This window comes from Lepisma saccharinum, chromosome 12 (assembly GCF_977018435.1).
Source record: "Lepisma saccharinum chromosome 12, izLepSacc3.1, whole genome shotgun sequence".
Taxonomy (NCBI): Eukaryota; Metazoa; Arthropoda; class Insecta; order Zygentoma; family Lepismatidae; genus Lepisma; species Lepisma saccharinum.
The window spans coordinates 61,122,135-61,140,820 of record NC_139240.1 but is presented as its reverse complement, the minus strand read 5'-3'; the positions used below and the strand labels follow the sequence as shown (position 1 = coordinate 61,140,820).

At 33.9% G+C, this 18,686-nt stretch overlaps 1 protein-coding gene across 1 annotated transcript in view; it reads left to right on the top strand.

Annotated features, from left to right (window-relative positions):
* Positions 1–18,340, top strand: part of Hk (potassium voltage-gated channel subfamily A regulatory beta subunit hyperkinetic) — a 419,600-nt gene extending 401,260 nt beyond the window's left edge. The window contains exons 6-10 of the mRNA XM_083132479.1: positions 1,758–1,964; positions 4,360–4,454; positions 7,278–7,334; positions 10,679–10,888; positions 13,785–18,340. Of these exons, the coding sequence (XP_082988605.1) occupies positions 1,758–1,964; positions 4,360–4,454; positions 7,278–7,334; positions 10,679–10,888; positions 13,785–13,886 (671 nt within the window). The 3' untranslated portion in view covers positions 13,887–18,340. The remainder of the gene's footprint in view (positions 1–1,757; positions 1,965–4,359; positions 4,455–7,277; positions 7,335–10,678; positions 10,889–13,784) is intronic.
* Positions 18,341–18,686: the final 346 nt, after the last annotated feature.

Sequence of the window (18,686 nt, the reverse complement as noted above, 5' to 3'; positions counted from 1 at the left end):
AAAGAAGGAATAGTCGATCTGCGAGGAAGAAACCGGCTACATCCAAAGAAGGAATAGTCGATCTGCGAGGAAGAAACCGGCTACATCCAAAGAAGGAATAGTCGATCTGCGAGGAAGAAACCGGCTACATCCAAAGAAGGAATAGTCGATCTGCGAGGAAGAAACCGGCTACATCCAAAGAAGGAATAGTCGATCTGCGAGGAAGAAACCGGATACATCCAAAGAAGGAATAGTCGATCTGCGAGGAAGAAACCGGCTACATCCAAAGAAGGAATAGTCGATCTGCGAGGAAGAAACCGGCTACATCCAAAGAAGGAATAGTCGATCTGCGAGGAAGAAACCGGCTACATCCAAAGAAGGAATAGTCGATCTGCGAGGAAGAAACCGGCTACATCCAAAGAAGGAACGGTCGATCTGCGAGGAAGAAACCGGCTACATCCAAAGAAGGAACGGTCGATCTGCGAGGAAGAAACCGGCTACATCCAAAGAAGGAATAGTCGATATGCGAGGAAGAAACCGGCTACATCCAAAGAATGTAGCCGGTAGTTTTGGAGTCGAATATACTTTACTGGAATATTATCGAAAACATATACAAAGAATGGACAACAAAGTGCCTCATCTCTAAGGACTCTGAACCCAGCAATCCCCAGAATACAGGAATTAGTCAGACTTGTTATTTCTTCTCCATTTCTCATCGCCTTTCGTCAGCTACCGAAAAGTATATAAATATATTACTAAAACACGTAATGGCATTTAGATGTGAATTTTATACATGAAACTATTATCTTTTTAATGTCTTAATTTTTGCCCCCCCTCCTTCTCAGTCACGAAAATCATTGTTCATGTTGATTGATTTGCTTTATTTTATTTCGCTTTTTGTGCCACTTTAGGCTAATTTGAGAAGATGGGGATGAGTGATGTGATGAAATTGATGAATGGACCCTCAGAAACATCCATGCCCAGACCAGGATTTGAACCCGAGACCCCTGGCACAGTCGATACGACGAAACCAAACTAGAGACAGATTTTGTGTTGTATTGGATGTGTCAGCAGCCTTTACCTAGATATCTAAAGGGGTTATGGAACGATTTGTGTTCCAAGCCTCTGCTGGTGTACGGATCAGTGACGTGGTACAGCTTGGTAAGCTGGTAAAATAGAGCACTATCTACTAAAAAGAAGACGCTATAACTATAATCCTTAAAAAAAATCGTAGGCCATTGTATACAGGCAAAGTGCAAGTGGAAAGTAAAATTTCGAATTGGAACAAAACATGTATAAGATTATACTCAGAGCACGTTGCATTATAACTTATGGTCTGATAACTTTGGAGTGAAAGGACAGTGGACTATAGATAGAGCTATATTTTTATATTTTCATTTTGAGATATTTTTAAAGGTTCTACAATGGAGCAACATAAGTCTTGTAGGATCTGAATGTTTTTGTATCCCAAGTGTGGGGCGTTACCCCCACACCCCCTATACGCCTTCATGGCGTGGTGCTATGCACAGGGGAACACTTTACCTTTTAAGCGGGAATGAGATATAAAATTTATCACAAAACACACCATCAGGTAGAAACAATAATATATTTTATATTTCTCAGAGGTGAAAAACTTAACACAAGCACTAGTGTTGAACCAGGTACTCCTGGCTTTGTACCTCTTCGCCAAAGAGGCTGGGTGTAAGTAAACTGTTGTAATATACGAATGGCCTTTCTAGTTTAACTGAGTGCTAAGTATGGCGATTTATCTTTTTCAGAGGTCGTCCGAGCGATGAATTACGTCATCAGCAATGGGTGGGTCATGTACTGGGGAACGGCGAGATGGACGCCTGTGGAAGTGATGGAGGCTTACACCAACTGCCGCCAGTTCAACTGCGTCACCCCTATCTGCGAGCAGACCGAATACCATATGTTCTGCAGAGAGAAGACGGAGCTTTACATGCCGGAACTATACAACAAGATCGGTAAGTGTTAACAACGTGACATGTATTTCTGTTTTCGTTACTTTAAGTGAACGATCATAGCATCTAAGATAAGAATATGTAAACACAGAAGTGCACCCAACGCCTTGGCTTGATCACTGGTAGTTCAGCTCAGTTCAACTCGGAAAGAACTCAGCACTGTTTGAAGTTGCCGTTTAAGCTAAACAGAGATAATTAATGAACAATGAATTCAAAGATGGTACAGTAGGATCATGGTTTAAAGCTCAGTTCAACCAGTGACCGGTGAAGGCACTGTTTGACAGCTCATTTCTATCTAGGAATGGTGAAGCAGCGTTTGACAGCTTGCTTCTACCTAGGGATGGTGAAACACTGTTTGACAGTCCACTTCTACCTAGTAATTGTGAAGCACTGTTTGACAGTCCACTTCTACCTAGGATGGTGAAGCACTGTGTGACAGCTCACTTCTACCCTGGAATGGTGAAAGAATTAGGAATTGTGAAGTAATGTTTGACAGCTCACTTCTACCTAGGAATGAGGAAGCACTGTTTGACAGCTCACTTCTACCTAGGAATGATGAAGCACGGATTGGACGTACAGTTTAAAATGGGATCCTATCAACTTTATCGAGCCAGGGACCCCTTGAATGCAAGACAACGACGTTTCAGCTACACCATCGTGGAGGCCCGGAAGCACTGCTGAAAGCACACCACGCCCGAGGAACGACGAGGACACTGTTGGAGAGCTCACTACAGCCAATGAACTGTGAAGCACTGTTTGACAGATTAGTTCAACCTCGGAATAGCAGAGCACTACTTCAATTCTTAACAATATTTTTAATGAAGTTTGTCTATGGTTTCCGCTGGATACAATAAATGTTACGTTTGTTAGATTTTTCATTTGCCTTTGTTCATTTGTATCCCTGAAAATGATGACAATAAGTATTCCAAGAGGGAGGACGTCACGTGATAGTATTTATTGTTAAAATGTAATGTAGAATACCAAGTCTCCCCAGGCAGGAAGAATGCTCCCTAGAATTAGTCATGTAATCTCTACAAAATAATCACATTTGTAAAATTACCAAGAACTACATACATACTGATTCTTTGGCATAGCTCGTTGCATAGGTTCTGATATCTCACTTTAAATTGTACATCCAGTCCCGACTAGACTCTGTTAGTAAAGATAGGCCCTAAGAAGCCTTTGCTGGTTATTCCACAAGCTTAATGTTGTTTACATTCCTTACAGGGTCTCGTAGAACTTATTAGCAGCATTTTAGTTACAACTGCTTAAATTAGGTTCATTGAAGAAAATATGTTACGTTCAGTTGCTTGTATTAAGTTCGTAGTTCTCGCGTAATTAAAAAATGACAATGTTATTCAATGATTGCAACTTGGTAATAAAAATTTGAGAGTATGTATTTATTATCTGGAAATAAAGCTGTAAAATTTTATTGTGGAACTTTAAAAGTTAATGTCTCTCACCGTCGAATTCTTATATTTTTCGTTTATTTTCTCGGAATAACAAAATTTTGCGATTTGAAGAATTGTGTTCGAAATCTGAATATTTAATTAAAATTGTGATTAATTGTGCCCTGAATAACATTCATCAAATATATTATACGAGAGAAAAATCTGAGTAAACGCTCAAAGAAATTCTGTTTAAAATACGTACAAAGCAGAACAAAATTGGGAATACTTTTCCTTCTAATTCTTCCTCGAAAATTGTAGGAAGCCAAGGGTTAGACATGGTAAGTTGAAGATGGTCATATGTTCTTAATATGCAACTTTCTGAGTATCTATATTTCCTATGAAACTACTCTTTGTGTTTAGAATGAAATTTTGATTTTATGATATTCTTAAAACAAAATTAATTTATATCTCTTCAGAATATTGTGCTACAATTGTTTCAACAGTAATGACTTATATTTTATTAACATTTTTTACTCATGCATTATGTACTATTTTTGTATTGATAGTCACAATATGAAAGCAATTCATTTTTGTATATTTTCATGGTACGTGTTTATATCAAACCTCTAATGTTTGTCGAGTATAAAACAACTTTTTCCTTCAATTTGCTTATTTATATTTCGCTTCACTGGACAGTTTGCAAAAACTAAAATTTCATAGTTGAAGAAACACCAAGCATTGCCTTTGAATGTTATTAAATATTATTACAAGTATGTTTTGAAGAAAAATAAAAAAAACATGAAATCTTCTATAAAAAAAACTTATGATGTGAAATTCTCGAATATTTTAAAGAACTATACATATGAGAAAGCATTAGTTGAAAATTTTAAAAATTTGTAATTTATCTGCTTACTAGCTTGTCTAATGTAACATAATCTCATCATTTTTATGTTATGAGAAATAATTAATATTCTTTCCGTAATTGAAAATTTCCTGTTTTCACACAGGTGTTGGCCTCATGGCGTGGTCCCCTGTCGCAATGGGTTTGATATCCGGAAAGTTAGAAGATGGTGTCCCTCTCTTCGCCCGGGCTTCCTTCAAGGTAATGTGTAGCTGATTAGTAATTCAAATTTTTGGTAATAAAGAAACTTTCGTTCATGAATTATTTTTAATTTCGAGACCTCGCTTGGTGAAGAGCATCTATCGCTTCCCTTATCGATTAAGTGAGGCATCCATCCATTTTGCTGATGTAATTTGGAAAGTTTCTCATGTAATTATTTTTATTCACTAAGTGCTGGTGTTTTGTTTTCTGTCATAGCTTAGATCCTCTTAACTTGACAGTTTAGATAATTAGATTTAGACAGTCATTACTTTAATTTTTCATGTTCTCATTGAATATTTGAGACAAAAACTACATTTGGTAAATAATTTTCAACCAACCCTTAGCACATTGTAATGAAACGTATTTTGAACATGAAGGAAATATATTCAGAGAAGTATTCAAAACAAATTAGGCTTTTAAAAGAGGAAAAGAAATCATGCAAGTATCGGAACTCATAATACTTGGGCAGAAAAAGTTATACGAACAACAGAACCGTAGCCAAGGTGGGGTGATGTGGTAGCCCCGTCAGCCCGGGCGCCGAGACAAAGCAACAACGGAACAACCATATTAAATTATTATTATTATTATTATTGTCAGTTTGCAAGAAAATTATTTTTCATAAACTTCTAGGTCACTCGTAACAGTACAGTTTTTTAGTCCCAGCAAATTTGTACTTATTGCCTAAATCAATTATTGCACGCGATTTCTTCTCGATATAATTATATACCGAGTATTGGCATGTGTAGAGGCGATTTGGAAATTGGAAAAGAACAAATTAGAGAAATATGTGTTTTGATGAAGTATTTCCGAACACACATAATACAAGACAAATAATACCCATAAAATAATATTCTATTAATATTTAAATCACTAGCATCATTTTATAATACTGTTCTGTTTGAAAAATTATATTAACAATTTTCTAAATGTCGCAGTACACTACATAGTAACACACGTATATTATCCTCATAGTATAGGGAAAATATTTATAAATACTTATAAAATTATAGATTTTTACATTTCCAACTTTTCGTCACATGACAGTTTTGTGATGTAAATGAGCTTTCTAGAGTTACAAGACAAAGGAGCTTTGTTTTCTTACGGGATCGGGGAGTTGCTATTTACGGATGAATATTAATAAGAAGAGTAAATTATAATAACAAGCCCCACTGGGGAGGGGATGAATTCAGTACAGTGGGTGCTAAATTCTAATTTTTCCCGGGCATAGAGTTCTGTAGTTTCTTCTCGCTGTGACTAGTAGTAACTAACACATCTCAACTAAATGTAATTTTTGCACTAAATCAACAAATTCCTGAACATAACATGTTGTTTTGGAATTTATATTGCAATGTAAAGAGGATCATATCATTAGGTAATGGAAACACTATAAATAGAATTTGTTTCTTAAAAAAAGTCACTGTTAAGGAAGATACATAAAGTTAAAAAAAATGTAAATCTGAGCAACTTAATGAAAGAGGATGTACCATGCAATATCATAACTTACTGAAACGTTACAAATGTTCATTTTCTTATTAATATCCAACTCGTTGCATAATAATTGTTAGTTTGTCAAGAAGACAAGCAAATTTCTTAACAATTCATTTCGTTAAATCCAAAGAGAGTATGAAACTCAAAAGTATCTTATGAGAAGTTTTCTAATTTTCTGATATTTAATCATTTCATATTGAAATTTTACTAATATACTTTTATTAAAGTGGAATATTTTAATCTCGAATATAGTTCACCTACCGAAAAAACATTACACATTTTTCTCCAAAACAGTAACATAGATTCAATTACTATATTAATTTCCAAACTTTTAATACTTATCAATCTCTCTCGAATGCTTTTAATATAAGATGTAATAATTAAGTGTTAAAATAATTCATTCATTAAGTTTTTCGTACGTAAACTTTTTAATTAATGTTGCCGAGAGCCGCGCAATTTTATAAGAAATGATTGCAACAATGTGGCCGTAAGAATGGACACCTACTCACTAACACTGTTGACAACAATAATTGCTGTATGTGTCGTCAATTAAATTATTTGAAATACTCTTCAGTACAGTAATAAAGTCATTTAGCAAATGTATGCCATTTGTATTTTTCAAGGTGTTCATAAATTATGGAACCAATGACAAAAATATTTAAAAAAGTATATTAACACTTGTTTTAAAAGAATATAGATCTCTACACAGTTATATATTTTTTAATTATTTAATTACAATTAATTATTTAATCTAATTATTTATTGTCTAGTATATCGTGTAACATATGTCTATGTTTGAAACATCCAATAAAAACTACAGAAGAATTTCTAAAATTATCGTATATAAGAATCTAACTTATTCTGTGTATATACATCGCTTGGAACGTATGTTTTCATTAATGAGTACAATTCTGAGGAAATATTTATTAGAACATTAAACACATTTTCTGATAGAACTTAAATAGTAATTACATCGCTTCTAATACACAACAAAAATATGGATGCAATATAATACAGAATTGTCGAAACTATAATTTGAGATAAAGGTTATTGGAGATTTTTCACACCAGTATAGGGCTACAATGTTTTTATAAAAAAAAATCTATAGTTACGTATCAAATCCTAATCGATATATTGAATGCTAATTGCACATTCTTGTCAGTAATCTCTCTCTTAGGTGATCCTGAATTATTATGAGAATTTATGCAATAAGGATCATCGTCCTCAGTCCAGAATTTTGTATAAATGTAATTTTGTGTTATTTTCCGAAATATTCTAAGTCACTGCCAAACCTCCCATAGTGAATGTTTTACATTGAATGTCCTTTAATTACAGGACAAATATTCTACATTTAGTTGGACTGAGGACGAAACCCAGGCCGCAAATAAGGAGGTAAAATTTTTTCTCAGTAGCAAGTAATTCCCCTTCTCTTTTTTAATCACGTGGATATATTTCATGTCAGCCTCCAATGCGAGATGCATGTGACGTCAGCAAACTTTCTGTTGGAGCATGTTGAACAGGCATAAGGGCTGTTCCCTTCCTTTATGAAAATGGAAAGATTTTGTCAGTACACTATGCAATTAATATTTGGATGATCATATTTTCAGGTACATTTCCTCTGATTTGATTAGTTTTATTACAATATCATAATCAGATAACGAAGTTCATGCTCAGAAGGTTCTGTAATCTGCATACATAAACTTTCTTAATATATCAATACCTTATTAGCCTAAAAAACATATTATTTATATTACATGAGTCAAATGAAAACCTTAAGTCCTACTAAAATTACAGAATAGACTCACTGTATTCAGCTCAAATTTACATGGAGTATCAACTGCTATTTATAAGACAATCTCATGGCTGCAACACTGATCAAGTGAGCTTCAAAATGCCACTTTTGTTATTTTTAAAATGTCGCCTCCTATACACACTTGCACCAGTGAAGATGGATGCTTTCTTGCACTCTGTTAGTCTAAAACTTAGAGATTTCTCGGTAAATGATAATTCAGAATCTCTGTGAATGCTCACACCAGCAAGTTTACTAATGGAGGAGAAAGTTCGACAATGGCCTCAGTTCGGAGGCAGATTGGTGGAAAGGCCTTCGCAGGGGCTCATAAGTGACTGCACATGGATCCCAAATACTTATTATTCTTAAGGTATACAGGTACTAACTCAAAGTTGAAAATATGTGTAGATCAGTAATAAGTCTGTGCTAAAATGCAGCAAACTTGTGCAACCCTACATACAGAAATCCACTAGAAAGGAAACAAAAACAATTAAGGTTTCATTTGACTCTCCGTTGCAATTTAAAGTTACACTTCTAACTCAAACGTAACCTCATACAACGTTACATAGTGTGCCTAACCTATCTTGAGTTGTATTAGCTTCATCGTATTGTTGTCACACCAAGTTATTATACCACTTTCAGCAAAGTTTTCTAATTATTACAAATCCGTAGAAACCCATTAGTACCATTCTTCCTTAAACTAGTCTCTCGAAAACATGACAAAATCTTCCATTTTCACTTATTCATTTCTTCACTATTTTTAGGCTGTTGGTAGTACTCTTGTGATATTTTAGTATTCAGTAAAACAATTCACCTGTGTAATTACTGCTGTCCTCAGTTATTGGTCTATGGAACTTTGTAATTGTACTCTTGCATCTGTCGATCTTCGGATGTTTTTTTGCAAGTATTATTTTTCTTCAGCATTGTATGTCGTTGTTTGCTTTTCAAGACTATCACAATTCCTTGTATTAGCATATTTATTATACTTTGTTTTTGATGTTGTCAATATCAACTTCAGTGGTGAACGAAATATACATACATACATATACATAGCTGTCACCATATACTTGTTTGTGTAATGTATTGCACTTGTTTACATGAAGCTTGACAAACGCATCTTATTACATGAGAACATGTGATGTATTTTTTTTAGTACATTTCTTAAATTTTCACAGCTTGATTTACGTGTAATGATTTATTTGCATTTTGTGTGTTATTATTATTTTTGTTTTATTCGCAAAACTTGTTATGACGTCTTTTTGAACTATATATTTCAGTTTTATTCATAAATTCTGCTTGACTCAATGGCTATTCTATATATTATGTACAGCCAAATATTACGTAATTCATCACATTGATTTTTTTGCAACCTGATAATGTTATTGTACTTAATCTTTACTGTAATACTAGCTTCCCAATGCTTAAAGTGCTAAACGTATGTTTACAGCCACCTTTGGATGTAGGTTTTTTGCTTCATGGTACATGATATTATCATTTAGAAGTTGAATATCTAGATCTGTGAAAAGCATTATGAAACAAGCTGATTATAACTTTGTGTTTGAACTTCTTGCTTAAATTCTATGCGTTCTGTAACCTATATGCACTTATTTATTATTCCTTGCAATAATTATACAAAAATACGTGATTGTGATATTTTCCAGTTTGATGGATGCTTATTATTTATACTGCATGTGCTTGTAATTATACCTTAAAGTAAAGTTTATAATGTAATTAATGTAATAATAATGCTAAAACACTAAAAATATAATTTCCATAAAAATATGCTTATTCACATGTATGTTCAAATATTTTTGGTAAGTAATTATCACTGTCGATAATTATGAAGGCAAGGGAAAGGTATTGTACTAAAACGAAATAAGAACATTATCTTAGATATAACTGCAAAAATGAATGTTAATAATTTCATTCATTTCAATCCTAACTCTATTCGAAATCAACCTGATTCTGAAAATAGTGTAGTAAAATATTACAGTAAGTATCTACGGAATGTTTCGCCAGAAAAACCACTATTTTTTGTCATTATACAGAAGAATGACAGTCTGCCATTACAAAAAAACAAAAACAATCCCAAAATCTGTTATGTCACATGTTATATCCACAGGTCGTGCATTTCATATTTGATTTTTGAATATTACACACTATTCCAATCAAACCAGGAGAAATTTAGTTCAAAATATATTGTGAGTATCCTACAAGTGGGTACATATGGCCCATGTGTCTTAATCTTGTGCTTTCGCGCCAAGACTACTGACGTCCTTACTGGGTGTATCCAACAATCAGAACAGCAAACCGGCTACCAGAGTTGCCAAATTTCCTGTTGGCACTTGCCACCACTCATGTGCTGAAAATTTACTGTATTGAAGTTTGTGCAACATGAAAATGGTGCGTTTATTATTGTTGTTTTTGATGTTATAGTAGGTTTTTGTTTTTTATCCAAAAAAGATAGCACGTGTTATACGCAAACATTGTGGTTCAACGGAGCAAAAAATATCAAACTATAGTGTCAGAAATTCTCTATCAGACCACCGTGCGAGCAGGTTGAAACTTGATTCTGCAGAGCAGCAACATCACCCAATTGATGTCAAAATGTAGCGAACAACATACAGAGTTAGGACACCAGTTAGTTGGATGTAATAGTTGGAACTGTTGATTAGGCCATCATATCTTCATATTTCAAATGATGTTACCTGCAAAATGCCATACAGGAGTACAGTCACAAACGCTTGTGGGCTGTAATGTCACCATTGGAAGCAATGGTATTGTTACAACCCAGAGGTGTCCGTGATTGTACAATCTAACTTTCCTTGCTCAGTACGTTATCATTTCTTATTCTAGGATGCTGCACAAAGGTGTAACTTAGAAAAAACATATCTACAATTGCACACGTTGTTTGCTGTATCTGAAATCTCTGTGACGAACCTTTCAGGGCTACAAATGGCTGAAAGAGAGGCTTCAGCCCGAAGAGACCAGGCGGCAACAAGAGAAGCTGAGGGAGATATCGGGAGTGGCCGAGAAACTTGGCTGTACAGTGACGCAGCTGGCCATCGCCTGGTGCCTCAAGAACGAGAGTGTCCAGTGCCTACTTCTAGGAGCAGCAACCGTCGAACAGCTCTATGAAAACATCCAGAGTCTCCAGGTTAGCCAAAATGGTGCTCTTTAATTATATATTTGTACAGTCAGGAGTACAAATGAATTGGCATGACGGGGTGTGACAACCCTGATAGCTCCGGAACATGCGCGAGAAGTACACATTGCATAAGATGGAAGGGATTTTTGTCAGTGGAGGTGAAATATATTTTTTTCGTTGTAGATAATGTGATAACAGGGGAAACTTGTTTGCAGTAAGATTCTTACAAATTATACTTTGTTTTTGTGTCGGATACCAGATTATTTATTGCTGGCTCTATACAGTCATACACGGGAATAATAATCATAGTAATAACCAGAAAAATGCTTTAAACTAATATTAAAAAAAATGTTCATTTCCTCACACAAATATATTCCCCCAGTGTTCATTGCTCAACTGTTGCCGAAATAAATTTTAGATTTTTGCGAATTGTCATCACTTTCTGAAACACAGATAGGAGGGGGTGCTGATAAGTTTATAGCTTCGCCCAGAAGAAATGAGATTTGGTAAATGGTGTTAAGGTTTTTATTCAACATATTCTCTGGGGACACTAACACACTTGTACGACTTTTCTCGGAACTTCCGAAAACCTTCTAAGAAATGTCTTTGGATGCTCCTGAAATCACACGTTTTGCAGCACACATCAAAGCACATATACATCACATAAAAATATGTCCGATATAAATTCTGGATTTGCTTATGATGTAGAGCATAAAATTTTCTACAAATATAGTCTGGTAATATTTTCTCATGGAACCAAGGGTTTTCGAGACATAAGCTCGTTCTTGTGCAATCCAATGCACTGCTTTTTTTTCTATTTATTCTATATTTACGCGATTTCTCTTGCTACAGTTTGAAATGTTAAATTGTATCGCTTTTCTGTCTACAGAATTGTCAATGTTTCAGTTACTTATTTCTCCATTCATCAGTGGTCTGTAGACATTTTTCTTAAATAAAAATGATTTAATTTAATATAAAAAAGCCCGGATGTATGAAAAGACAGTAAAATACTACCCGCACCTTAGTAATGTTTTTTTGCCTTAGGTGTTGCCTCTTGTAGCCATTACACACACACATACACACACACAAATGTCTCCACATACAACTGGTTTCATTTTCATATTGAAATTAAACAAAATCTGTTATGCAGAATATCTATTAATAAATTATAGTCGCAAACGAGGAAGAGTTTTTACAATGAATTCAAACCATGAAACAATTTTTTAAAGAAGCCTTTGAAAAAATGAGGACTTTCACGTAATTCACGAAACACTTCTCAATCATCCATATAATCGTAAAGCTCTCATTTACTTGCAAATGTGCCTATATTTTGTTAGAAACAGTAAAAATTGAGGCAGTATTTTATGATTTTATGAAGTAAGTATATTGATATTTGTGTCTGTGCTTCAATACAAGATAGTGCAGACAGAAAGCAATGATTGTACTTACTATAGATTTAATATCAGTAGAAGTTAAATGTTGTCATATAGACTTGATTTTAAAGGGAATTCCTTTATTTCTCAACATGGATCATGGAATAAATAATAGTGTTCTTAATTATGTTTCACCAACAAGATTACATGATTTTGACTTCCCTTTTTTACCTTTTATAAAAACAATTTCCTTTCTGATCCCTTTATGATAATTTAGGGTTGACATTCCTATGTTATTAACTGACTAGTTTTTCAGCCAATATTCCCTATTTTTCCCCTATTTAAAAAACATCTTCCTTGCTCCCTTTATTGACAAAATATCAAATATTTTGCGCGACTGTATTTTCCCTAAACAAAACATTCAACAATTGTCTATTTAGTGCAGCGAAGAAGAAAGAAAGAACAGACATCTTCTATCTTACCCTCCCTTCAGTGCAGCGATTGCTGCAACAATGCAATTAGCAGTAACAAATGCATTTGTAAGTACCACGCCTGTTAAGTTAAAAGTGTACTTGTGTGCTAGATTTAGACTTTTATTGTGAAGTTTTTTTGGACTAGTTTTAACCTAACTGTGTGACAGTAACGACAGTATTGAATCTCAATGAAATGGCGAAGTTAGGTACAAGTGGTAGCAAGCTGTGGAATGCGGTAAGCTATTGCAAGGAAAATTTCATCGAAACGGATAGCAAGATTATTTCGCTGTATTTTACCTTCAAAAATTTACCTTCAATATTTTAAGTGGAGTGCAAAAATAAACTATAGTCCTGTTAATTTCCTTTTTTGGCAATAATTCCCCCCTTTTTTGTCCTTTATAGAGTAATTTTTTCCCCTTTAAAATCCGGTCTCTATCATTCCTGAAATAAGGAGCATGTCTTAAAAAGTGGCCATCAATGAACACAAGGCAAGAGAAGCCACTAGAATTGATTGATTGATTGATTTGGTCCACTTTATGCACAGTAAGGCTAATCGGGACTGGACCTACAGTTTAAAGTGGGGTCCGAACCACAATGTGCCTCCATCGGGAATCGAACACGGAACCCCTTGATTACAAGACGACGATGCTACCACTGCGCCATGGGGGAGGCCCTAGAAGCCACTAGAAAAAGACGAACACGGTTTTACTCAATGTGTGAAGAAATCACCTTGAACAATTATAGTTTTAGATTAATAGATTGTTTTTCTAATAATTACTTACATTTGCTAACATAAACAACAGGCTATTCGTTTGGCAGTGGTGATAAGTAATCGTTAATCAAGACTCTATACTCTGTTCTCAAACTTTACGAACAATATATTTGGAAGATATGTCATTGGTTATATTAATAAATACTAATTCACAGTGTCATAATTCACTCAGAGATGTTTTATAATGAAGCATAGTAGTATATTCACATGGAGTTCTGTATAAGTGTAAATAGATTTAGTGCTTCAGTGATAATGTTACTTACTTAAAAACTCTACTATCATTCCAGCTCGTGCCTAAGTTAAATGCGAATACAATGAATGAACTTGAGCGGATTTTGGATAACAAGCCCATTAGACCTCCAATGGTATCCACCCTGGCGCTGAGATGACAATCAATGTGTCCCACTGGGACACTGAGCGACCCCGTAGTCAAGGAAGAAGAGGAAGTCCAGGAGGAACCGCGCGAGCAGAAAGTACCCTTCTGTACCATTCAGTGACGTTTGTCATTAGGATCATCCGATGAACCTGTATAAACAATTAGGAAAAAGTAGAGACGGAGCATTTTGTGTCGAGCGCAGATGCAAAGGGGCTGGAGCCTTGCTTTCATCTGTTTATTCCTTAAATAATAAGGCGTGGACACAAAGAACCTATGCTTTGTTGCTGTTCTTGGTATTTGAACCAAAAAAGAAGGCGACGTTTTTCTTCGCGAGCTGCAATGGGTGCTACCCGGAGCCTCCACCACTTTATAATTGGTGGCGAGCCGAATGTACCGAGTTATCCATGAAAAAAACATGCGACAGACCTGGTTAGATTCTATAGTATTATAGCAATGGGTGATAAAAAAGGAGTGTTACTTTGTTCAGAATGTTTAAGCACATAGGTTGTGACCTACTTCGTCTTTCATACGTGATGGAATCGTTCTTTCGACAGGTGAACCAAAAAAAATGTGTGCGCTATTTTAGGGAAGATATACCATGAAGAGATGTGTAAATAGTAAGTTTCAAATGACTCTTGTGTAAGGTCCACATCAATCAATTCTCACTGAAGCCAGTGAATTAGTAAGGAATATAAATATATATATACATATAAAAGTCAAGTATAAATTGACTGAGTAAATATAAATTGCAGCTTAAATAAGTGAATTGCGAAAGCGATTACCAAAAGTCAATTTTTCAAATTATAACACGCCACAAAAAAATCTGGTTTCACTATCGTTTCTTTGGTTTTAACAGAATTGAAAAAAAATTCCCGTATGTGAAGCTCACGCTGTGATTTCTTTTCATAACTTCCTTTTCAGGAAGTTAGTTAAGTCATAATATCCATGTTTTACCTAGAAAACGTATTAAGTAGTCGTAGATCAACAACTAGTCTAATTTATCCATCGTTTTTACATACTTTGTTACCTTTTGGCGCCAAGTAGTTACTAATGAAATGCACGATTCAGTAATAGATCCACCCTATTTACAAAAAGAAGTGTGTGGTCCACTAGTGCATTGACATAATAAGGAAGCATGTCAATATAAGCTCGTGATATGTTCAATAAGTGAATGCATCTGTGCACGTATGTCATACACCATACGTACACACATGCAGATCATGCAAGTATAATTTTCGTGTAGGAATCGTAAACGCAATAGTATCTATCTCAAAAGAAGTAAATTGCCTTTGTAAGGTATAGATTTTATCTTCGGTAAATGCTGAAAAACAAAAGTGAAATTCTATCCTTGAAACATTTTTATCTAGTAGCATGCGTAAAGTACAATAACAATACTTAAATACTTCACGAAACAAAAAAAAATGTGCAGTAACTTTTGTTATTACGGAAGTAATATATGTATATTGCACATACATTGTATTAACAAGTGGCTTATTGTTTTACTACTAATCTAGTGAGATGCCTCAGTTTAAAATGTAATCATGCTATTATATATAGTAGGAAAGAATGTACATAACTATTATAGGCATTTTTTCAACTACTCGTGCACGTTGGCATACTGGCTGTTGAATGACTGAGAAATGAACCAAAGATATAATTTCTTTAGCTGGACATACTTTAATCTAGATTTATCATTGTGTTCAATAATTCTAACTTGAATTCATAAATACTATTTTTCTTTTCGAGTTAGATGTTTGGCGAATGTCTACTTGCTGTTTCAATTTATGAAATTAGCTGTTACTATACCCTTCTTTTGTACTCCTTTGTGAATTGAAAATACTTGTAGGGTTGCAACTTGAATATATTATACATAATATTTGTATAGAAAAATATCAGTTGTACAATATTTGATTGTTGTAAGAGCTACTGTGAGTGTCCAATTTTGCTTTTTGGCAATTTTATATGAAATGTTTTCATAGTAATCTGTGCGAACATTTCCAATTTATTGGAAATATTTTTTACACTTGATGTTTCAGCCATCATCTCTACATGTTGGGAAGACAGCTGTCTCATTGAAATCAACAGGCTTGTTTTATAATTTAATTTGGAATTAAATGCAAAATATAATGTTTATATTCCCTTTGTTCTTCACTGCTCTAGACGAGTAGTTCACTCCAAATTTCTTTGTTTTATAAAGGAAAACAATTCATTGGTTTCGTTCATCATAGAAAACATCAACTTTTATTTTACTATGTTTTAAAAGAAACTGCTTTTTTCATGTAAGAGAGAAAACAGCAATATGCTGCCAGAGTATGGTATTTTTCAATACATGTTTTCCAATAGCTTGGTAAGATAAATATTTGAAAAAGGTTGCATTTTTGCAACTATAAGTATACATTAAATAAATATACATATAGACACATATATAGCATTCCTTTATAAGCGAAAATGATAACAATATTACAAATATGTTTTCATGTTTCTTTTGTAAAACAATTTTCTGAAACCCTTCCATTATGTTGCTCAACGTTCTCCTTGCCAACTTTGTAAGAGAAAAGTTACTCACGCAAATGAATGAATATTTTCAAGGTGCTCTGTTAGAACTTAACGTGTGTATGTATGTGTGTGTGTGTGTGTGTGTGTAAACTGGCTTTGGTATGAAACCAATGATATTTAGAAAGTTGTGGTTTGTAATTTAGCTTGTGCCAGTTTGTCCTAAGTAACACATACAAAGACTTTATAGTTTATAAATCCTAAGGATTTATTAGAGTTTGCTAATATTAATATATATACATATATTATCTACGAGAAGGTTTGCTTCATAATATTCACACAGATCAGTTTAAAGAGCTGTATGTGCATAAAAGTTTCCACATGTAATTTAAAAATACTTCATTTAATTTTCGAGAGATGTGTGTTATATCTCAGAACTAAAATTTTCAGTTGCAAATGTAGGTGTAATAAATGTTACTACACCTAATAAATGAAAGAGTTTGTATATTTTTAAACTTGCTACGAGTAATGTAAATTTCTTGTGCATGAGTTGCTTTGTACATAATCCGTAGGTTAAGGCTAGATTATAATTATCATCTTGTTAATCAACTGTTTACTTCTGAAAAGCAATTGTTTTATATAAATTTCATGTATCATCAGAGGGATTAGGCAACTATGATATTTGTTGCGAAGTTTGGGATACAAACAATGCTAGTTTATTAGGAAATTGTTATGTTGCGTTAGTCGTAAAATAATATTTGCCTTTGTAACACATTTACATATCACTCATTTGTGCACTTTACAACAAATCAGGCTTTTTTTAACCACGAAGGATGGAAACATTCGTTCATTCTCCAATTCACGTAGCTTAGCACGTTAACTCAGCTAACAGAATTTACAATCGCTTTGGCATGACAGCAATGTAACTAGTGTTTATCAGTAATAATTCACTATCTGTCCATGAGAATTTAATTCCTCCTTCCACTTAACATTTAAGAAAAAAAAGTTTGTTATATGCTGATAGAAAGATATGATTGATTTCTCATGTTCCGAGAGTTATTCGGTATTTAGGATAGTTGAGGAAAAACGAAACGGGATTTTTTGGCTTTCTACACCAAGGAGGTGAATCCTGCAATAGTGACAAAAACGCACATTAAAAAAAAAAACATCTGAAAATCACTGCACTCGTTTTTGAATATTGATTCTCTTAGTTATTATTGCACACGTCATCCAGGTGAGTGTTGGAAAAATGTAGAAAGAATAATTCAATTAAGTTTACTTCTATTCTTAAATGAAGTTCATATACAGAAATAACCAGCAAAGCAATAACATTGTTTATGTACAATAATAAAAGTAATGTTACAATGGTAACATATCTCTACACAAAATAAAACTCTTCAAAATTCTATAATTTCAAGCATTTTTTTTTAACAAACTGTCCAATGTTGTAGCCATCTATGGATGTGTTATTCTAGAGGTGCTCTTAAAGAATTTCAGTCTATATTAACTTAGTTATTAATTCAGTGCCTTTACAAACTTTAAGTGATCCGAAAAACAGAATCAAATGTGTAAACAACAAACTTATAGACAATACAAAAGCTAAAACTGAGGAGACAGGCTAGGAGTATATTATTGGGGGTACAAGTTGTCTTTAACAAAAATTCAATCTTCTAAACTTGACTAGATTATAAATACTATATTCGTGATTGAAACTTATACGTGATTCAAATACGCGAAGTTATGTAATTGCTTGTAGATCTATGATACTTGTAGCTTTCTTCCTACAACAATATTTGTCTGAAGCTACAAGAAAATTATGATTTGTGAAAGTAGTTAGCTCGTTTCATCATTATACATGAAAATCTTACTCTTGTTGTTCTATTTGTTCCTACCTAATCACTTTCACTATAACTTGTTACCATAAAAATACATGTACTAATTGTAGAAATTTAATAATAAAAACGTTCTGACTTGGATGATATTTTATCGTTTGTGTAGAGCGTCCTGCACATCATCAACCAAACACATTATGTTTGCGATTTTTCTCTAATGAAGCTTGTAGATATAATGTTTGAAACCTTGGTGTAAAAAGTCATTAAATAATTTAGAGGGGTTGAGCATTGTTTTTGACTGTTGAAATTGTCATGTTATGTAACTTGTTAAAATAATTTTGCCTTTATTTAGGCTCTAGTTTCACCAATATTTAATAAACAAATTTTGACCACGAAGGTGTTTTTTATCTACCTAGATGTTCAAGTCTGACAATTTAAAGATATGACGGTTTGCTTGGCAAACAAAACTGTTTGGATTAACGCCATAG